The sequence below is a fragment of the Girardinichthys multiradiatus genome, chromosome 13 (genome assembly GCF_021462225.1).
Source record: "Girardinichthys multiradiatus isolate DD_20200921_A chromosome 13, DD_fGirMul_XY1, whole genome shotgun sequence".
Classification (NCBI taxonomy): domain Eukaryota; kingdom Metazoa; phylum Chordata; class Actinopteri; order Cyprinodontiformes; family Goodeidae; genus Girardinichthys; species Girardinichthys multiradiatus.
In genome coordinates this window covers 41,260,557-41,283,085 of record NC_061806.1, presented here as the reverse complement: position 1 = coordinate 41,283,085, position 22,529 = coordinate 41,260,557, and the positions used below count along the sequence as shown (strand labels likewise).

General features: G+C 42.3%; 1 protein-coding gene across 1 annotated transcript in view; it reads left to right on the top strand.

Moving 5' to 3' along the window:
- Positions 1–22,529, top strand: part of macf1a (microtubule actin crosslinking factor 1a) — a 231,471-nt gene that overhangs the window by 141,331 nt on the left and 67,611 nt on the right. Inside the window, exons 46-65 of the mRNA XM_047383195.1 lie at positions 673–840; positions 1,348–1,539; positions 1,621–1,794; positions 1,918–2,041; positions 2,130–2,329; positions 2,859–3,176; positions 3,256–3,422; positions 7,532–7,688; positions 7,772–7,883; positions 7,978–8,040; positions 9,472–9,710; positions 9,829–9,958; positions 12,089–12,288; positions 12,365–12,592; positions 12,664–12,940; positions 13,203–13,795; positions 13,880–14,068; positions 14,182–14,388; positions 15,302–15,619; positions 15,691–15,873. Coding sequence (XP_047239151.1) covers positions 673–840; positions 1,348–1,539; positions 1,621–1,794; positions 1,918–2,041; positions 2,130–2,329; positions 2,859–3,176; positions 3,256–3,422; positions 7,532–7,688; positions 7,772–7,883; positions 7,978–8,040; positions 9,472–9,710; positions 9,829–9,958; positions 12,089–12,288; positions 12,365–12,592; positions 12,664–12,940; positions 13,203–13,795; positions 13,880–14,068; positions 14,182–14,388; positions 15,302–15,619; positions 15,691–15,873 — 4,239 coding nt within the window. The remainder of the gene's footprint in view (positions 1–672; positions 841–1,347; positions 1,540–1,620; positions 1,795–1,917; positions 2,042–2,129; positions 2,330–2,858; positions 3,177–3,255; positions 3,423–7,531; positions 7,689–7,771; positions 7,884–7,977; positions 8,041–9,471; positions 9,711–9,828; positions 9,959–12,088; positions 12,289–12,364; positions 12,593–12,663; positions 12,941–13,202; positions 13,796–13,879; positions 14,069–14,181; positions 14,389–15,301; positions 15,620–15,690; positions 15,874–22,529) is intronic.

Below are 22,529 nucleotides of genomic sequence, written 5' to 3'. Positions count from 1 at the left end.
CGCATCACAGGCTGAGGCTGCGAGGCCGCCCAATGCTGCTTGCAGCTCTAATAATAATAATAATTATTATTATTATTATTATTATTATCATTATTATATCTGTTCATATGGAAATTAACAATGTTAAATGCAAACACTAAAATAAAAATATCCTTTAAATAAAAGTGAAACAATAAATTAACAACAAACTATGTACAGTAGTTTAAATAAGTTATAAAATAAAAATAAAATTGCAAAAACATATTAGCTAGAGAAATAAATAATAGAAAATTCAAAAGAATACAGAAATTAAAATGAGAATGAATGTTTAATAAGTTAAATAATCTGATAAATCAAGATATTAAGTAAAAACATTTGATATTGATTTACTAATTATATGGATTAGCATTAAACTATTTCATTTCGTTTTTTTTGTTAGGGAGTAAACGATTTAATCCTATAAAAAGCTAGTAATTTTTTTATTTCCTTGTGTGCATTTGTTACATTTTGTTTAAAATAACAATTTAAAGAACTATATACTAGTAAGTTAAGAAAAATAAAAACTGATAAATAAATAGAAAAATAATAATTATGACATAATATGTACAATGAGAACTAATATGATAATATAGCCGTTATCAGCTCCTTGTTCCCACAGAGCTTATTCTGTTTTTTATGTGTTTTTGGTTCCAGGAGCGTCTGAGGAAATCTGAGACCCTGAAGGACGAGCTGACTAAGTTCCTCCAGGAACATCGAACCCTGGGTTCCTGGCTGGAACAAAGTGAACAGGAGCTGCGTTCTTTGGGGGAAGGAGAAACCGACGCGCAGGGACTGAAGAACAGGCAGGAGGAGCACAGAAAGGTGCATCAAGAATACGTTAACTCGTCAGGGTTGGAAACCTGAAAATCCTCTGTTTATGGGAGGAAACGAACAAGATCTTTTAAATCAGAAAATGCATTTAATAGTTTCTTCCCTCTCAGGTAGACAGGAGAGGATCTCTGACTGAGTTTAAACTCTGCACTGCTTCAGGCTGGAGTCTGCTGCTTTAAAGGGAACTAAAGGAGCTGAAAAATATCCTTAACCCCCTTCAGATCCGATTAACAGCACTGACCACTTAACTGGGATGTTTTCCCCTTTTTAATTATCCATGAAGAAAGAGTTTGAATCCATAAACATTCTCTAGAAGATCCCATTTTTCTATCTGAGCTTCCCTGAGAAACTCCAGCCTCTAAAAGAACAGTTTGTGTAATTGTTTTGAGCACATTTTTCCCATAGATTCCTGGACTTGGAAGTTGCTGATCATGATGTTGTTTTCTTGTTAAATGAAACAACAAAAATGTTAATTGATGTAAATGTGTTTCTTTCCAGCTGGGTGAGGATGTAATTTGCCACAAAGCCGACCTTCGCTTTGTTTCCATCTCCGGACAGAAGGTTCTGGACTCTGTTCAGGGAGCTTTGGAGCAAGTTGGAGGTTCAGATCCATCTCTGGAAAGCATCAAACATCTCGTGTCTGACAAGCTGCAGGATGCTAACCACAGATACACGACCCTGCACACCAAGGTGAAGAAATGCGCTCGGAGGTTCTGCTTCATTTTGAGTTAGTTTTCTGTTCCCATCTTAATAAAAATGTTTGATGCACAGTCAACAGAGTTGGGCGGACGTTTGTCTGGCCTGTTGGAGAGATACCAGCAGTACCAGGATGAGGTGGTCTCCCTTCATTCCTGGCTGAGCACTCACGAACAAAACCAAAGTATAACCAAGTCCACCGGGGACACCGACCCACAGAACCTCCAGAACGCTCTGCGACAAGTTCAGGTGGAGATTTCTCACTTTCACGATAAACATAACAAGCTTCAGAGGATGTAACTTCGGAAAAAAACTAAAATACTCGGACTGCTGAAGGAAGGTGATGGATGTTCTTCTGTTCTCTGTCTGTAGCTGCTTCAGGATAAGCTGGCTGAGCGCTCGGTCCAGCTGGAGAAGGTGAAGAGAGCAGGAAGAGATCTGGTCAGTACAGATGAATCTCCTTCTCTGAAAGCCATTGACATCTTCTGTGCTGCAGGTGACTTCCTCTCTCTGATGGACTCTCTTCTCTTCCCAGCTTTTATAATTCACTAATGAATATCTTTGCTGCCCTCCTCATCATTCAGATGGTTTGGAGAAAAGATTTGGCAGCCTTTCTGCATCTGTCTCCGAGCGTGCCGAACAGCTGCAAACCGCTGTAGCACAGTCTGTGAGCGTCCAGGAGGGCCTAAAGGGTCTGCTCAGCTGGCTGGACAAACTGGTCCTGAACCCGAGACCAGTTAAACCTACAGCACAGGCTATACAAGATGCTCTGACTCAGAACCAGGTATGACCTTTAAAGGTGGGACATTTAAAAGGTTTGTCAGCCCTAAAAAAGTCAGGTCAGATGGGGAGGATTTGATGGGAGGAATTTAACTTCAAAAATAAGAAGATTTCAAAAGACAAAATTTGATGTGGAGGAAACTGTTGTCCTGTGCTGTAGAATAAGAGACATGTGTCACCAGACATGTAATATTTCCATCCATCCATCCATCCATCCATCCATCCATCCATCCATCCATCCATCCATCCATCCATCCATCCATCCATCCATCCATCCCAGATGCTCAACCTGACCTCCACTCTGACCCATAAAGACATGAGAAAAATCTGATGAATATTTGGGTTTACAAAGAAAACTGCCTCCTGATGGATTTGTTTGACATTTTTCTGCAGTCAATTTAACAATAAAGCAAACCACAAATGTTTGTCAGATAAAACTGTTCTGCAGTCTTTTCAGTATAGAAAGTTGTTAGATTTAATTTAATCATGTTTGACTCTGTGTTTCTGATTTCATTGCTTTTTTCTCTTTCCAGAAACTTCGGCAGGAACTGCTCTCCAGGCAGGGAAGTGTGGAAGCGACCCGTGACTCCGTTTCCAAACTCCTCCAGAGTTCTGACGCCTCCACAGCGCCGGGCCTCCATGGCAGCTTAGACGAACTGACCCAGCGTTATGCTGCAGCTCAGGCCAGCCAGGCGGAGAGGGAAGCTGAGCTCAAAGGGCTGCTGCCCCGACTGGAGAGCTACGAGAGGCTAGGGACCGACCTCCAGGTGTTTACCCAGAGCAGATTAAAGGCCCTGAGTCCTGTGGGACAACCGGACCGCAGCATGGACGACTACCGACAGACCATCGAGGTCAGCAGAGTGCATGCAGGAAATCTGCACAATAGAAGCTTCTTCATTGTTTTAACTTTCTCCATTTGCTCGGTTTCAGGAAGTAAAATCTGAGCTGAACCAGGAGGCAGGCCAGCTGAAATCCTTCTTTAGCCTCGGTACTGAGCTCAGCCAGTCCAAAGCTCTCAGCGACATTCAGAGCCTGCTGGATCATGTCAAAGAAGTGACTGATGAGTTTACCAAACTGGAAGAAAATGTCAATGAAAGGTAAGAAAAATACACAAGATGGCGCTAGATACACGTCTGCGTGTAATCTGCTAAATCTTTAAAGGCATAAACCCAACAGGTGTTGGATGTTTTTCAAAAGAAGAAAACATTTTCAGAACCGGCCAAACATTAGAACTGAAGGTCGACAGACAGAGCCGGAGGCATTTCTCAAACGTGTTTTCTAAATTTACAGCCTCCATGAAGCAGCAGTTGCTATGCCAACCATGCCTGACGATGTCTCAGGGACACATTTATTAATACCAGCTTTCTTCTGCAGATGCATTGGATTAAATTTCTGTTTTATGAGGCTGTCATGTGAACTCAGTCAGCAGTGAAGGCCTGAAGAAGAAAAAGAGAGAATTTCTTTGTGAAATGTGGCTTCAGATGCCGTTTCACGGCATATTTGCTTGTGTGTGTTCAGTGTGCTAATATAGTCAGCGTTGACGCGGCTCATTGTCCGTCCTGCCAACGGCCTTCTCAGATAACTCACAGCCTCGGATCCCAGAGGAGAGAAAATAGCAGTGCGATAATGATAGCTCATACTTTCACACACATTACATAGAAGGAGGTCAAGGCTGTGTTAATGCTGCCTCTGGGCCTTAAATGCTTCACATGAAAAAACATTTTGTGTGTTTGTCTTGCTTCTTCACAAGAAACCAGGAGGGATTAAGTGTTGTTCAGTTTACACAGATTAAAACTACATTTACTCATATTTACAGGAAACCCCAGCTACAGTTCACCAGTTTACAGTCATTTTTATTTCTAAATTTAGTTTTCACATTGTAATAGTTGATATGGATCACCTTCATCCTGTAGTGTTTGTAATCGGGTCTGAAGCAATGGTTTGATTTTCTCCTCATCTTCTCTCATATATTTACTTAATCTTATTACATTCATTGAGATTCAGTCTGGACTTTTCAAAAAGCAAAAAAGCTCCTATATTATGAATAAAATTCAGCCCAGAAAGATTGCTTTTTTATTATTTAGATGCTGTACTTTAATAAAAACCTCATTTTAAGTCTGCTGAGAAAACCTGCACATCTGGACTGGTACATGTCCTTCTCAAAATATTAGCATATTGTGATAAAGTTCATTATTTTCCATAATGTAATGATGAAAATTTAACATTCATATATTTTATATTCATTGCACACTAACTGAAATATTTCAGGTCTTTTATTGTCTTAATACAGATGATTTTGGCATACAGCTCATGAAAACCCAAAATTCCTATCTCACAAAATTAGCATATCATTAAAAGGGTCTCTAAACGAGCTATGAACCTAATCATCTGAATCAACGAGTTAACTCTAAACACCTGCAAAAGATTCCTGAGGCCTTTAAAACTCCCAGCCTGGTTCATCACTCAAAACCCCAATCATGGGTAAGACTGCCGACCTGACTGCTGTCCAGAAGGCCACTATTGACACCCTCAAGCAAGAGGGTAAGACACAGAAAGAAATTTCTGAACGAATAGGCTGTTCCCAGAGTGCTGTATCAAGGCACCTCAGTGGGAAGTCTGTGGGAAGGAAAAAGTGTGGCAGAAAACGGTGCACAACGAGAAGAGGTGACCGGACCCTGAGGAAGATTGTGGAGAAGGGCCGATTCCAGACCTTGGGGGACCTGCGGAAGCAGTGGACTGAGTCTGGAGTAGAAACATCCAGAGCCACCGTGCACAGGCGTGTGCAGGAAATGGGCTACAGGTGCCGCATTCCCCAGGTCAAGCCACTTTTGAACCAGAAACAGTGGCAGAAGCGCCTGACCTGGGCTACAGAGAAGCAGCACTGGACTGTTGCTCAGTGGTCCAAAGTACTTTTTTCGGATGAAAGCAAATTCTGCATGTCATTCGGAAATCAAGGTGCCAGAGTCTGGAGGAAGACTGGGGAGAAGGAAATGCCAAAATGCCAGAAGTCCAGTGTCAAGTACCCACAGTCAGTGATGGTCTGGGGTGCCGTGTCAGCTGCTGGTGTTGGTCCACTGTGTTTTATCAAGGGCAGGGTCAATGCAGCTAGCTATCAGGAGATTTTGGAGCACTTCATGCTTTCATCTGCTGAAAAGCTTTATGGAGATGAAGATTTCATTTTTCAGCACGACCTGGCACCTGCTCACAGTGCCAAAACCACTGGTAAATGGTTTACTGACCATGGTATCACTGTGCTCAATTGGCCTGCCAACTCTCCTGACCTGAACCCCATAGAGAATCTGTGGGATATTGTGAAGAGAACGTTGAGAGACTCAAGACCCAACACTCTGGATGAGCTAAAGGCCGCTATCGAAGCATCCTGGGCCTCCATAAGACCTCAGCAGTGCCACAGGCTGATTGCCTCCATGCCACGCCGCATTGAAGCAGTCATTTCTGCAAAAGGATTCCCGACCAAGTATTGAGTGCATAACTGTACATGATTATTTGAAGGTTGATGTTTTTTGTATTAAAAACACTTTTCTTTTATTGGTCGGATGAAATATGCTAATTTTGTGAGATAGGAATTTTGGGTTTTCATGAGCTGTATGCCAAAATCATCCGTATTAAGACAATAAAAGACCTGAAATATTTCAGTTAGTGTGCAATGAATCTAAAATATATGAATGTTAAATTTTCATCATTACATTATGGAAAATAATGAACTTTATCACAATATGCTAATATTTTGAGAAGGACCTGTATATCAGTTTTTCTTGCATGCCCACTGGTCTGAGGGAAGCTTGTCCTGTCCTGCTGTATACCCACCCTGTGGCTGGACTCCCACAGGGCTCATGCAGAATCGGACCTGCAGGTGCATCTCAGCATATATTCCTTGATTTAGTAGTTAGGACAGGAGGCTCCAGTTGTTCTAGTTTAGTTTGAAACTAAAAGAATGTCTTTCATCAGTAAGGGATCTAAGTCACTCTTTTCAGCATGAAGTTAATTTGGTTTGTCCTTATTTTTGGTGTTTGTTCACAAACAGGATTTTTATTTAAGAAAGAATAAGGCCTGTTTTCTGTCATTCAAATGAACCATTCGTAACTGCTCACCTAGAACCTAACCCACTCAAGACTGTGAGATGATGGTGGACATCCCCAAGGTACCTACCCCCTTCCGAGGGGACCTTAAGAAGTTCAACCTTCCACAGGAGCTGCTGGTCATCTTCTACACTGCCATCATTCAGTCTGTCCTGTCTTCATCCATCTCAGTGTGGTTTGGATCATCCACAAAACAGGACGGGTCCAGACTGCAACGAATAATCAGGACTGCAGAGAGAATAATCAGAGCTGACCTTCCCTCCATCCAGGACTTATGCAGGTCAAGGGTCATGAGAAGAGCACCTAAAATCTCTGCAGACCCCACACACCCTGCACATAAACTGTTTAGGCTTTGACCTTCAGGTGGCGCTACAGAGCGCTGTCTGCTAAAACCAGCCGCCACAGAGACAGTTTCTTCCTCCAGGATGTTTCTCTGATGGACTCTTGACAGTCAGAGTTTCAGAACAACACCAGGCATGATTGGACCGATCACACATTATATTCTCTTGTTAAGACAATTGTTTTTATATGTACATTTAAAAAGATATTCCTTATTATTGAGAGCAAAGTGTACCAGAGTCAAATTCCTTGTTTGTCTGAACAAACTTGACAATAAAGCTGGTCCTGATAAATATTTTTCTTAGCTAAATGTAATTTTTTATATTCGCATTTATATGCAAGTTCATCACTCTACCATAGTTTTCTGTAACTCCATTAGCTGCAACCCACTGAGATAAGATAAGATATGTTATATCTGAATTAGAAATATGTATGTTTTTATCATTTTTAAGACATCTATTTATTTTTACTTGCTCTTGTTTTCTAGCCGGATTCACATAGATACTAAATTTATTTGTCCAACGCAGAAAATTTCTTATTTTCATCAATTCAGGCTGTAGCCTGTTGTTGTTTTTGCAGTTTGCCTTTTAAGAAAGATTAGATTCAACTTCACTCAACCTGAAATGGTCCGTTTTTCTTCCACTAACAAATAAACTTTCATTTTTCTGTAGGTTGTCGACAGCTCAGAGAACAAAGATCTTGATGTTTCTGAGTTTTTTTTTTTCATTGTTAATAAAACTTTTCCTCTCCTGTCGCCCGATTCCTCCCAGGTTTGCTGCCATTCTGGCCTGTGATCAGCAGCTTCACCAGTTTCGTGGCCTCTCGGGCTCCCTTGTCCGGTGGCTTCAGACAGCCCAGGACCAGCTGCCCTCCAAGGAGGCCAACCTCACCACCGAGGGTCTGCAGAGGAGGGTCCAGCAGCTCCAGGTGTGTGTGTTCACGAGATTCAAAGTGTGACCAGTGTTTAGATGAAAAGATGAAATATTGAGGAAAATCCTTTCTGACTTCAGGACTTGCTGAATGACTGGGAATCACAAAGATCCCGAATCCAAGAACTGAACAAGACTGGTTCCGAGTTGGAGTCCCTCATCATCGATGTCACGGCTCCTCAGACAAAAATGGGTAAAGACGGAACCATTCTTTCAGAACTTTTTATGGGCTTGTATTGATTTGATGAGCTTGTTCTACTCACCCAGCTAACTGTGCTCGTCTCCAGGTGTTCCTCAGATCAACGGGTCAGCCGGTCCCAGCAGCCTGAACGGCATCCACACCTGTAAAGGTGAGCTCTCCCCACGGCTGGATCCCTTTCAGCTGGTTTGTCATGCATGGCTCATTAAACTAGGAACTCGCCTCGGGTTGACGGATCTGCAGCAGGAGTCTGTATTTAACTTGGAATGATTATTTTAGCGTTCCCAAGGTGTCTGGAAAGGTTTGGGAAAATACAGGATTTGTTTTTATGATTTTCCAGATAAGTCTAGAAAAAAGATAACAGAGAGGAGAAATATTTTCAGTTTTGTAATGATAATAATGATGCTTAAAAATGCTTTGGTTTTATATTGAAACAGCATGCTGTCTTTGATTTGCCACATGAAAGCGTTATTTTAAATGTTTTATTCATGCTGGTGTTTTCGGGTGATGGACCCGTCCACAAATCTCATAGGGACATTTCACTATTTCTTTTAAAAATTTGAATTCTGATGAAACTGAATCTGTGGTGGTTAAACTGGGTTAAAATACGAGTCAAACTGCAAATCTTCTTAATTTTCTGCAAACTCAGTGAAGATACTGAAGTTCACAGAAGTGCTTTTAAACATCTACGTTCACTGTAGGTCACTCCGGCATTTATTACAGACGTTTAAGAGATCCAGATGTTAAAATCGAGTCAGGAAAAGTGATAATTGTAGAGACTGAAGATGTGTAGGAAAGTCTTCTGATAGATTAAAGCTGGGTTACTGTTTTCTGCTCTGTTCTGTCTGTTAAAAGGTTTCTGTCAGATTTACTGAATAAAATATGACTGTTAAATATCTTCTTGGACTCCCTGTTAAAGCCATGTTGAAAGCATTTCTGAAGGCTTCAGCAGCTTAAGATGATAAACAGTTTGACATTTAAATACTTCAGGAAACTCATATTTATTGCAGTAAGTTTGGATTTAAATGTGGAAATGGACCTCTATCTCATGATTAGAACTTCAGCAGAACTGCTGAACAACTGCTTCATTTGTTAAAGCTTTGTTTCATAAAATCTCTTCTTGTCAAACAGCTTTTTCTGGTAATGGTAATTCTCCGACCTTGTGGTGAATTTTGTTGGGATGTCCACTCCTGGAAAGACTGGCAGCTGAGCTAAAGGTTTTTTTCTTGTTGGAAATGGACATTTAACTCTTCCTTGATGAAAACACAGAGGGTCATTGCTGGTATCTTCCCATCTTGACTCCTGTAATTCTCCTGATTTCCCTCTAAAATCTTATGAAGGGTGCACTTAGTTTGTCAGACACGAATTATTTTATTTTGGCTTCATTTTTGTTGAATAAAATATGACTTGTATTTGTTGTATTTGAGGCCGGACATTAATTAAGGATATATTTAATTATTTGCGTGTTTGTTGTACCATGACTTTACATGTTTAGTTTCTGTCGAGAACAAATCAACTTATTCTTCTGTATTAGTTTCTAATCCTCCTTCAGCTTATTGGTTGTCTATACGTTTATTCTCAGACCTGACGGAGCTGCAGGTGACCATCTCCGATGTGAATGCTCGTTACGACACTCTGGGCAGCGAGTTAAAGGAGCGTTTGAGCCGCCAGCAGGCCTCTCTGGAGCTCAGGCAGAAGGCCCGGCAGAGCATTGAGGTGCTTAGGAGCTGGCTGAGTGACCGAGAACAAAGCTTGAAGCAAGGACAGACCACCTCTCCGTCTAAACCTGAGGTGGTGCGTGCTCAGACCCAGCAAAACAAGGTAAAAAAGCTGTTTTTTGGCTCCAATAACCTTAACCCGCTTCCAGTTTATTTAATGGCTGCAGTCAGTAAACGTTGCTGCTTTTCTAGACGTTAGTCTTTCCATTCCTGTCCTTTAGGTTCTGCTCTCAGAGCTTGCTGAGCACTCTGGAAAGGTGGAGGAGCTGAAAAGTACATTAAGAAAACTAATCGCTGACAATCCTGATTCTCCTGAGACCGATGCCTGGAGGCAGCAGCTGCAGGAAATCGGTACGTGCTGCAGCTCACAGATGTTTCTGTTATGCAGTCAGAAGGTCCGACTTCTTTGAGATGATGGTTCATTATTGCTGCTGATTCTTCTTCCTTAGAAATATTCTATGAGATACCAGCCAACACATTTTTTTGCATCCCTGGTAAACATGATAAAAACCCTAAAATAAATTAATCTTTTATTACAGCAGCATAATCCTGGTGACCAATCTTTAATTTTAGTTGATTTATTTAGAGTGGAAAAAACGCCACTAAATCACCAGCTTCCCTAGCTTTTACAGATATATCTAAAAAAAAATTAGAACGTCACGAAAAAATTAAAAATGTCAGAAAGTAAAACTCGTATATTTCGTTTTTTTTGTCATTTTAATGATTCTGGCTTCCAGAAAACCCAGAATTTAGTGCTTCAGAAAATTAGAATATTATGAATAACTTACAGCATACTCACAGAAGGTTGAGTGGAAGGAAAAATTGTGGTAGGAGTCATCTCATTCACTTGGGCTGCAAGCGTCATACCTGGGCTGAGGAGAACCAGAACTGGACTGGTGCTCACTGGTCCAAAGTCCTTTTTTCAGATGAAAGTCAAGTTTGCATTTCATCTGGAGATCAAGGTCCCAGAGTTTGGAGGAAGAGTGGAGAGGACCTGAATCCATGTTGCTTGAAGTCCAGTGTGAAGTGTGTGCTTGATTGGCCAGCAAACTGGGCTGACCAGAACCCCACAGAGAATCTATGGAGTTCTGTCAAGAGGAAGATGAGAAACACCAGAACCAACAATGCAGATGACCTGAAGGCCGCTATGAAAGCAATCTGGGCTTCCTGAACACCTCATTAGAACCACAGGCTGATCTCCTCCATGCCACGCCGCATTGATACAGTAATTCAAGCAAAAGGAGCCCAGATCCATTGTTGAGTTCATAGAAATGAACATAATGTTCAGAAACCTGATATTTCTGTTGAAAATCTCATTTTTATCAATCTGATGTAACATTCTAATGTCCTGAGGATCTGAACTTTGGAGTTTTATTCTCTGGAAGCCAGAATCATCAAAACTACAATAAATAAAGGCTTAAATATTTCGCTCTATGTGTGATGGATCTCTATGAGCTTTGTTGAGAACAGGTGGACAGTTAGATGTAAGGCAGATGCGTGTTAATCTTCATAAGACAGTAGGTGGCTACATGGACGGTTCCAGGGCTAACCTTGCAGTCAGAGCATTAATTGAAAGTTTCAAATAACTGGAACTATTAAAAAACAAAGCAAGGCATGACCAGGACCTGTTTATCTTCCAACACACACAGTGAGGCGGATGGTGAAGGAGGTACAAACATCTCCAAAGCTCACTGTTGGAAAACTGCAGCAAAGAGTGACAGAAACCACCATTTAACACTAAATACCAACTGGTTGTTCAGGACACACATCAGCAAAAAGCTACTTGTGTCCTACTATAACAAATGTAAATCTGTGGAGTTTGGCAAACTCTACTGGGACTTTAACTGAAACCACATTCTTTGGTTAAATAGGACTAAAATGGATGTTTTTTGGCAGCAGACAGTCTAGATTGGGTTAGCGGTTAGGGTTAAATACCTGTTCCTGAAAACTGAAAACAGGCCATGATTGATCTTTCAGGAGTATGATCATCTAAAACATACTTACACACCAACATGGAAGTGGTTCTGCAGAAACTAACTGAACCTTCCTCCATGGCCATCTGAGTCGCCAGAGTTACATCTCCATGTTTATCAGATGTGTGTGCAGGTTGCTACGTCTGTGAAGAGCTTTAAAACTGAAACATGAAGAAGAAAACTGAAATAGTTTTCAATAGATTTTCTGAGAGGAAGTGAGCTGGCTACTGTCCAGGGAGAGAGCTGCTTATTCACTCACATACTGGATATTTTTTATCAGGCTTTCTGACCTAACCAGGACAGAAATGGAAAAAGGTCAAATCCAAGAAGGCTGCCTGTTTTATTTCATATTTTAAAACGGCTGTTTTTAGACTCGTTAAACACTCCCTGAAAACAAGTCTGGAAAGCAAAACAGATCTAGTAAGATTTCAACCATTTATTCTTGATAAGAAAACCTTAAGTTATTCTGATTTTTATGTATTTTGTCTTTTCTGGATAATCTCCTCAGACTCCCGCTGGCAAACAGCCAATCAGACGGCGGCTCAGCGGCAGGCGGAGCTGGAGACGTGCGCTGACAGGCTGGGCAGCTTCGCCTCCGCGGCCAATCAGCTCGGCCCCTGGCTCAGAGAGAAGGAGCTGATGATGAGCGTCCTGGGACCCCTGAGCATCGACTCCAACATGCTCAACACGCAGAAGCAACAAGTGCAGGTATGATGTGGAGAATGGCAGGAAAACACCTGATTCTCTCCTTCAGGCATCACTGACAGTTTACTATTGGTTCCAGTTTATGCTGCGGGAGTTTGACACACGACGGCCCCAGTTTGACCAGTTTACACAGTCTGCTGAAGGCATCCTCTCTCAAACCGGTGACTCTGCTCAGGACGCCAAAGATCTGGAGGAGGTCCGGACTGAACTGTGCTCCATTTCCCAGCAGTGGGAAGATCTCACAGGCAGACTGACTCAGAGGTCGAGCCACATTGATCAGGCACAGGGAACCAGTGAAAGATACCAGGTATGATTAGCTTTTGCGGACTCAGAGAGTGTGATGTTCTTCTGCCTGAATCTCCTGCTTCTCCTCTGCAGTCCTTGCTTAAAGAACTCTCCTCCAGCATCGCATCCCTCAGCGAGAGGCTGGATGCGCAGGCCTCGCTGAGCGCCCAGCCCGAGGCTCTGAAACGCCGGCTGCAGGAGACCGGAGAGATCCGCTCTGAGCTGGAGCGAAGACGGACTGAGCTGGTGGAAGCCGAGAGGCTCTGCGGGGAGCTGAGCGCCATCGTGGCCGAGCCATATCTGAAGGAAGAGCTGAGTAAGCGGCTGGAGAACATCAACGGGCCGCTGAGGAGCTTAGAGGAGAGAGCAGGTTCGTTTTAGAGTTTATTAAACATGTTTTATTTCTCTTTATGTGTTGGTCCAGTGGTTCGTTCAGAACCTTCTTTTTGATGAATCAATTCATAATATTCAATTTTAAATATAAATGGGAATATTGTTTTAGTGTGGAAAGGAGAACAAATCCTCGGCAATAAACGTATCTAAACCTTCCTGAGTCCATATAATCCTGTTTGTCTGAAACAATTGGTCAGTGTTTACGACTTTAATCCGCTCTATGCTTTCCTTCCTCTCAGCTGACGGCCTCACTCAGCTCCAGGCCGCTCTGTCCTCCACGCAGCAGTTCCAGCAGATGTTTGAGGAGTTGCGCTCTTGGATGGACAGGCAGTCAGATCCCAAAGAATCCCCCTCAGACTCGCTGCCCTGCCGGCCCGAGGCCATCCGCTCCCTGCTGGCTCAGACCGAGGAGCTTCAGCGTAGGATCGCTAGCCAGCGAGGCTCCTACGAGCTGATCCAAGCTGAGGGCGTGTCGCTACTCGCCACCCTGCCCTCAGACGAGCGGTCCGCTCTGCAGTCCCGACTGGCCTCGCTGAGACAGGACTGGGAGGGCCTAAACCACCGGATCATGGAGAGGGAGACCAGGCTAAAGAGCACGCTGAGCAAAGCAGAAACATACCAACAGCATAGGGCTGAGCTCACACCATGGTTAGCAGAGTGCGAGGAGAAAGATGGAGAGATCCGACCGTCGCTGGATCCGTCTGTCCTGGACGAATCTCTGCAGAAGGCCCGAGCTCTGTCGCTGGACCTCGAGAGACGCCAGGCCCTGCTGGAGGCTTTTAACACTGCAGCCGATCAGCTGCTGGAGCAGTGCTGCATCGGCGAGGAAGAGGTAAGCACTGAGAGCTTCCATCGACCGAATCTGTAAGCTTTCTGAGGAAAGTGACAGTTTATAAAAACACATTTTTATACTTAGCTACGAGATGAGAAGGCGCAGCTGAACCGGCGGGTGGACAGGCTCAGCGAGGGCCTCCTGAACCGGACCTCCCAGCTGGAGGAGCTCTCAAGCCGCCTGAAGGAGTTCGAGGAGGGCAGGCAGGCTGTGGAGAGGAGACTCGAGGCAGCCACACATCAGATTGAAGTCCAGGAAGCTCTTGGACCTCAGGTACTAGAAGGCAATTATAATAAGCACAAATCATCCTGCTGGTAAACATAAACATAAACATAAAAGACAAACAAATCTGTGACTTTCTTAAAAAATCTAAACTTTTCATGCAGGCATGCAGCGCTAAAAGTCTGGAGAGGCTAAGGAGTCAGCAGGAGAGTCTGAGGTCCCTGCAGCCTCAGGTGGTCTACCTCAGAGACCTGGCCCAGGGGCTAGTTCAGGACGCACCCCAGACACCAGGGGGCAGCACTGAGGGAGCGCAGAGGCTCCAGGAGCAGGCCAAGGAGACAGAGAAAGAATATGACAAGGTCACCGATAAGGTGAGGAGAGAAGGCCGTGGCTTCAGTGTATTTTCCTACAAACATTTTCTCATTGTTGATGGGAAAACTTGAAGGCAAAGATTGGGAAGAGTGGAATTTGGTGGAAGGACGAAACACTTTCACTCCTTATCTGTCCTTGTTAAGCTATAAATCCGGAGCTGTTCATGTCCAAGCACCTGGAGATAAAACCAGTATCTAAACATATGTAACATGACTGTGGTTTTTCTCAGTCCAATCCTAGCTGACTCGAATATTAAAGCAGAACTCATTCATTGATGTGGGAAGGAGCTGTGCAAATCAGTGGTGTGGACTGATGAAATCAACCACCGCAGTTATGAAACATCAGCAGTTTGTTCACGCTGGAACGGAGGAAGCTGTTCAGATCCAGGCTCTATCAGAGGGGGGGGTTAGAAACACCATCGCTGCTCCTCTTCCAGCAGTCATATATGGTCAGTGTGGACGTTCAGCCCTTCATCATCACTGGAAATGTAAACCAGAATGATGAGAATTCAAACCCACAGCCCTGCACCTCAGCGTTTTCCATTTAAGGTGTCAGCTGCACGAATGTTCACTGAATGTAACCAATGGGTGGTGTTTTTAATCACTTAGATTTGATTAAATGTTTAAAATGTTGCTCCAGTGCCCTCATCACTGAGAGAGACGTATCTCTTAATGTTTTTTCCTCTTCGAAGCTCTATTCGAAAATCCATTCAAAACCGAGGACCTCTTAAACCTGTCGTCTTTTAGATAAAACGCTGTAGATTTTACTGATTATACTTCCAGATTTCTCACAGCGGCGGTTTGTTTCAGGCTAAAATTCTGCATTTGCCCACCTGAGGGTCCTGCCTGAACGCTGATGATTAGATTTATGTTTACCTTGTGGTTCTGACTGAACCTCTTCCCCCTCCTTCAGATCGAGCAGTGTTGCTCCTCCCTGGAGTCACGTCTGCAGGGTGTCGGCGAAGTCCAGGCTCATGTTCGGGACGTCTTCTCCCGCCTCGCTGACCTTGACGATGAACTGGACTCCCTCAGTCCCGTTGGACGGGACGCAGACTGCCTAGCGTCGCAGGCCGATGCCGTAAAAAGCTTCTTGTCTCGTCTGTCCGACCTCAGGACAGCGCTGGATGGATACGCCACAGAGTGCACCTCCATGCTGAGGAGAGAGGGCTCCTCGCCTGATCTGCTGGCTCTTAGGAGGGAGACGGAGGCATTGAGTCGCCAGGCTGGGAAGGTAAGGAAAAGGACGATGATTATAAGCTTGTTGTGGTGTAATGTCCCCTTTATTGATGCCTCGTTCTCCAGCTGAGTGAGCGCGGTCAGGCCAGGCTGGTTCAGATCGAGGACGCTGCTGATAGAGTCCAGGACTTTTACCGGCTGGTGGCGGAACTGCAAGGCATGCTGGGAAGAGCCGAAGAGGGGCTGAACTCACAGGGAGCGGTCGGAACGGAGGTGGAGATGATCAAACAGCAGCTGCTGGAGTTCAAGGTAGGACTCGCTGGTTTTGACATGAATGTGAGCGGAGAATAAGCTCCTGTGAGAAGTAAAACTAGAAGCCGAGAAAAGCGCCTGGACTCTGAGAATAAGATTAAAAAAGGATTTTGAGTCATCTAAACGCCAACCTCTTTGTCCAGCAGCCATTTCATTTGGAGATGGACCTTCAGAGTTTCTCTAAAATGATCGAGAGATTTAAAAGTTGAGGTTTTATGACTGTCAGAGGAATGAGAATCAGTTCAAACTGCTTCTCCGAAGTTTTAAAGCTGGAAAGTTGTTACTTTAAAAGTGATACTTAAAATAATTTTGAGTTTAATCAAGATATCAGAACTGAACCTGGTGAGCTCTGATCCAATTGTTCTTAAGATGCATCATCTAACAGCTAGTGATTTGCTGCAAATCTCTGAGCGATCACATGCTTTGATGCATGAATAGGAATAATGTTTCCGTTGGGTTGAACTATCAAAGGACCTGCAGCTTATTTTTCTATTTGGTCAAAATCAAAACGTGAAACTATAAATGGATATCGGCCAGGGAAGGCCGGATTGGTGCATTTCTCCTTTCAGCTGTTTTAGCTCCTCAGATTCCATCAGTGGATTTGAGTCATTTTTGGCTTTTGGACCTAAAGAATTTGAGTTTAAAATCAAACCATAAAAAATAAATGTGTGATTTAGATTTTTAAGTTGATATTGAAGCTGCATCTTCAGACTGTCTGCCCCTCTTTCAAAGTTAAGTCTTTTGGTTCAGATTATCACATCTGTTTGATTCTGAGCATTTAACATGAAGAAGAAAGCTTCAGCCTCTCCTCACAGTGCTGCTTGTTGAGTCATGAAAAGCTTCACTGAATATTTGTGGAAATGTTCATTTAAAGGGATCGTGTTTGAGTCGCGCTGCTCTGCAGACTGCTGAATTACGCTGCCTTGTCCTCCTGTCATGTAGCATCAGGAAGTCTTCAAACACACGTTCATACTGCTTCTGATGTAAATCATTAAAATGGTTTCAGCTCAACTGTCATTCTGTCCAAGTTTGGACAAACAATGTTTTAATAAGGCTGCCTTTTTAGCCAAAAGAAGGATTTCAGTAGTTTTGCTCTAAGGAGGATGAGATCCTTCTCCTATTCATGTAGCGATGTTGTGATTTGCATTTGGAATTTGCACAAAAATATACAAAAAAAAGATTGAAAATTGATTTTCTCACAGAGTAATAAACAGGGAAACATTTAAAATATTTTTTTACATTTTGGGGAGAGATTTTTGAAGTTGACTTTGGTTAAACTGAGAGTATCCTGTTCTTTTATGATGATCCAAGTTCACATCTTTCCCATTTTGATCTTGTAATTATGATGCAGACCAAAGACTAAATTGGATCCCAGTTTCTCAGTTTGCTTTCTTTTCTTGTGGTTACGACAGGCTTGGTTTGTAAAATGTGTGGCGACAGCTGTGCAGCCTTTGTTGTGGTCGCTGCTTTTATTTCTGGCATTTGTCCGTTTCACTAAGAGATAAAGACACACCCGCTGTCTAGGAAATTTAAACCCATTAAACAATATCTTCCTTTTGCGGGTCAGACTTAAAATATTGTAAGACTGCTTTGTGTCAAAGGACAACACAGTTTATCCCTCCTGATAAGAAATTATCACTATGGATAAAATGTGCTAATTTTCATGCTCTTGCTATAAAGATTCACATATGGTCAGATAAACTAGAAAGATATGCCTCATCTGAAACTGCAATGAACTGAATAAATCTGTTTTTGTCCCTAAACAGAATAAATTGGGATTTTAAAAAGGCCACAAATAATCAAATTTGCCCACCTGCCACCAGGGGAGTACCCGGAGAGAACCCATGCATGCACAGGGAGAACAAGCAAACTCATTGCGTCACCCTAGGCCACGATTTAACCCCAGTGCCTGTAGCATATGTCCTAAATAACTTTTTTCATATAGATATTATTTAAGATCAAAGAATGTTCCACATGAGAGATATGACTACACAACATTTACAGAACGTTAGTATTTACCACAACAACTAATTTAAGTAACCTGTAGTTAGTTGTTGCACATAAAAGGAGGCTGTGTTGTGTAGAAAACATCAGTTACAGGCGACTACAAAGAGGACGTCAGCACCTTTCCTTGTCTAAAGCACTCCACACCAAGGCAATGCCCGAACGTCTAGTAGTGAGAAACCTCAGCATGTAAAAGACCTACTGGATTGAATTGAATCAGCAGCTGGAGAGCTTTGCAGTTTGGTAATTTATCCATCTATCTGAATTTTATTTAAACAACTTGTGTAAACGTTAAATGCTTTATTAACTGATTATAAATAATTATAGTAAATTAATGATTGAAATCTACTTAAAAGTCAAATAAAACATATACAATAAACATGACTGGGTTAATATTAAGAATAAATCCTAGTGCCAATGATGAATGAACTACTATGTACCTTGTTTTTTATGAACAAGGTACATAGACTTTTAAAAGTTTTATGTCATATTTAAATGTCAAAATTATTACTTTAGGGAAAATTCTAACTCTGTACTTATTTGTCCTTAATTCTTGATATTTCTATGATGTGTATGCATTTGAATGCGTATGAAGGGTGGCAGTGTGCATATGTATATACAGGTGTGTGTGGATGTGTATGTGTGAGTAGTTGAATACAGGTATGAACACCTATGTAGTTATAATGAAGTATGGATACATTCAGAAATGTATATTCTATAAATAATATTTTTTATATTTTTAATCAGTTGCAGGTTTAACAGCACATTTCAGTGTAGATCGGACTAACTGTGCATATAACAATATTCCTTATAAATAATGAAAAAACGAAGTACTGTACGTTTGTGTAGTACTACAACCATACGTCTAATGTATCATCGTTTAAAAGCTACTGAAATAAACAACTAGCTGATTGTTGAAACTTCATGAAAGAGCAAAACGTGTTTTCAGGATTAAAAAGGTCTGATTTAGGGTGTATTCACACCAGGAAAGTCCTTTGGTCCGCTTGTTTGGTCCGGACCAAAAGCGAACTTTATTTTTTTCGTTTGGTGCGGTTTGTTTTCACATTGTACTTTTTTCAAGTGAACCATTACTGGTAAACAAAGCCACGCGGGTGACGATCATTGTTCCCATTGGACAGAAATGACGGGGGCGGGACAGAACACAGACCCGGAAATGTAGGAAAACATCTGTAGACGAGCTGCGTTCAGCTCCTCTGTTCTGCATATTTATGCCGTTATTAAAGCTGCAATATTATTGTGAGGATGAAGAGCAGCTCATTCAACACAGACTTTGAGACGTTTTATTTATAATGTTGGAACCCAGTCGGAGAACGCGTGCTGAACGCCGACGTTCTCTACGTGTCCCACAACAAGCCAGTAGCGTTGCTAAGCAACACACAGCTTATCAGGTAGGATTACCTTACAACACACACCTTTGCTACCGGCTACGGTGGCTTTTTTATGTCCAAAGAGACGTACGCTTTTTGTAGTTGGTTCGGATCGGGGCCGGTTTGTATTCAGACTATAAGCGAACCGCACCAGAGTCTGTTTGGAAGCGGATCGAGACCACCTCAAAAAGTGGGTCTCGGTCCGGTTGTTTGGTCCAGACCAGGGTTCGCTAGAGTGTATTCACACCTGCACAAAGGGTCCGGACCAAGGAGGGAAAACGAACTCTGGTCCGTTTAAAGCGGACCAAAAGTAGTAAGTGTGAATACAGCCTTAGAGTTGCTCTCTGGACTTTATTCTGATCTTTCTGCACAGACGTTCCCTGCTGGCGACAGGGGATCATTGTATGGTTCTTCTCTGCTGTTTGCTGTAAGATAGCATTGACAGCATGAAGTAATGAGCTGACTGGAGTCACCTTCATTTATTCTTAATGTGCTCTTTGGACCCAGTGTCAGTCTTTCAGTCTGACTACTTTAAATAAAAAGCACATTTTCTCATCATAATGCCACATCCTGTCCCACACACAACCAGAAACCAATAAGACACGTTGTTTAGTCGCCACATTGCTCTGAACGGAGACTGAACAGAGTGATTCTCTGCTTCTATTAGCAAACAGCTGAAAACCTTTTTACCTGCTTTAACTTGTTTATTTAGATATTTAGTCTCAGTTTTCCTGCTGTCCCTGGCCGCCCCACCTTTTTTCCTCCACCTCTCTGAGGTTTAATGAGAACAAGCCGGGAAGCGTGCAGCAGAGAACAAACGGATCCAGGAGATAAAGAGCCGTTGAAAGAAAACAACAGAGCGGACCAATTCAAAGAAATCTGTGAAAAGATGAATAGGCTGTGCTTGAAAAAGAAGCCCAGATCAGACGGAGCAAAAAGTTGATTCATGGGTTTCACGCTTCAATTAAGATGCTGGTGAGCCGATGTTCAGCTGCAACTAATGATGGATGGACATATTCACAGATCTGTGCTTTGAGTCATTTATTTACTCGATGCTGCTAAGCAGACACAATTCTTTGTAATTAGTTAGAGGTGCAATGATTGGATTTTTACTGGCCAATACAGATTTCCAGTTTGCTTTGAGGTCAGACCTGCCATTTCCCTTTTCTTTTCCAACAACCATGAAAGTTCCAGTTTAACATTTAAATGTAATAAACATTGATCAAATAAGAGGAAATGTGTTGCAGGTTTCTTGAAAGTCAGTTTGGTTTTAAAGCAATTTTTTAAACCAATGTATGCATTAAATCTTTCTAATATTAAAACAACAAACAAACGGCATCAAAGGTCATCCTGTTCATGCATGCATTTACTGATCAAAAAGGGCGTGGGATTTTCAGGCTTCATGTATAAACTACAAAACATCAGATTTTTCAGCATTTGACATGTTGATCATCCATCAGAAAAATCGGTCAGGTTGGATCACTGGTCAATGGATTGGTTTCTTTCAAGCTGGTCTTGACAGAAGTCATTCAGATATAAAAGGCTTCTGAGCTCAAGGGATGAATCAAAGTGTTTGATTGGATCTTATGTTAGTTTAACTGCAGCCTATCATGCAGTTTCTATGGTTTAGTCCTTTAATGTGATGCTAAAGAAAGTACCAGAATGACCAGAGTTTTCTCTGGCTGTTTGTGGCATCGAGTGATGCACTTCCTGGTGTGCACTGCCTGTCAGCTGGCTGAACAAAGGCTACTACACCTTTTGCTTACAAAAGAGACACAATTGGGTATTTAAAAATATTTGTGGTCACCAAAACGTCGTAGCGTGGAAACTCAAGTGCTACCACTCTCTTATTGATGTCACTTTGAAGCTACAGTTGGAAAGCTTAGTGTGCCTTGTCTGTCAAGCTGCTGACGCCCGGCTCCACCAGAGTAGATAGCCCTACTAACTAACCAGCTAATATCACTTTTGCTACACTTGAGTTAATCTATAAAGAGCAGAACAACAACAGCGATACTCACCTGTGCAATAAGAGTGTTAACTTGGAAACTATTACTAAATTTGTTACTAAAGGTGTTTGTTTTGTATTTTTAAAGAAGTCTATTTAGCAAAATCAATAGAGAGATGAGCAGGGAGAATAAGTCCTGCTTTTCTTTTAAATAAATGCAAATAGATGTGATTATACATTTTTGTTTTAATTTTTGTGTTAATACTGTGACACAATAGTATTATTTTACGTACAACAGAGAAAACAATGATTTTAGCTCCAGCAGGGCGGTTCCCAAAGATCTGAAAACTTGTTGTAGATGATCAGCTGAAGGTTGGTGCATCTGTCTGATCCGGATTCGGATCTTTACTGGATTGATTGAAAGATACCACTTTGAGATATGGTTGGTTTGCTGGGGATGGGTTTCTGAGGGCTGAGAAGAAGCCGCTGTCACGGTCGAGTACTGCACTAAAACTGAGTGAAAAACACCCAAACAAGAAGATTTAAAGCCCGGAGAAGTGTTAATCAAGACCACTTACAGGAAAGGCTGCTTAGAAGGAAAATATAAACAATGAGAAATGGATCAGGACATTTTCACGGAGAGGGTTTTAAGACAATAACCCACTGTGTATGTTTTTATGTATTAAAGAGAAAAACTGCTGTAGGAACTATTTTTCTCAGATGATGTATTTGTGTTAAGTTCCCTGCTCAGTTTTAGTTCAGTAAATTGACTCTCATTTGGAAAACCCAAATTTGTTAATGAGAATTAGAAGTGATGCTGGTATTTCTCTTGATTTATCCTGTGATCCAAGCAGCAGACGGGCTGCGCGAGACCAAGCTGGTGCTGCATGCGTAACAGCTACTGTCTGGAAGGTTTGTAGAGCATGGAGGAATGGTCTGTCACTGCGTCTGGGGGCTGGGGGTATTTATAGGAGGCCAAGGAGGAGACTGAAGCAGCAGAGGTGAGAAAAAATGGCATAAAAAGCAAAAATGTTTGAAATAGAGGGTCCAAGAGCAGGATCATAAAGCATCAAGGATTAAAAATTACTTACAGATATTTATTAATCTAATTCTTGCTGTTTAGTCTTTTTATTTATCCAGAGAAAATTTGGACCAAGTCTCCAAAAATGGAGATAAAAAGATTTGGTCCAGTTCTTGAATGGACTCAGCCTCCCTCCTCCTCTGTCTGTCTGCTCTTCTGTAACAGATCCAACTCGACTCATTTCAAACCTAAACATGTCTGTCTGGCTCCAGAACAGACCAGGCCTCCCCGCTCC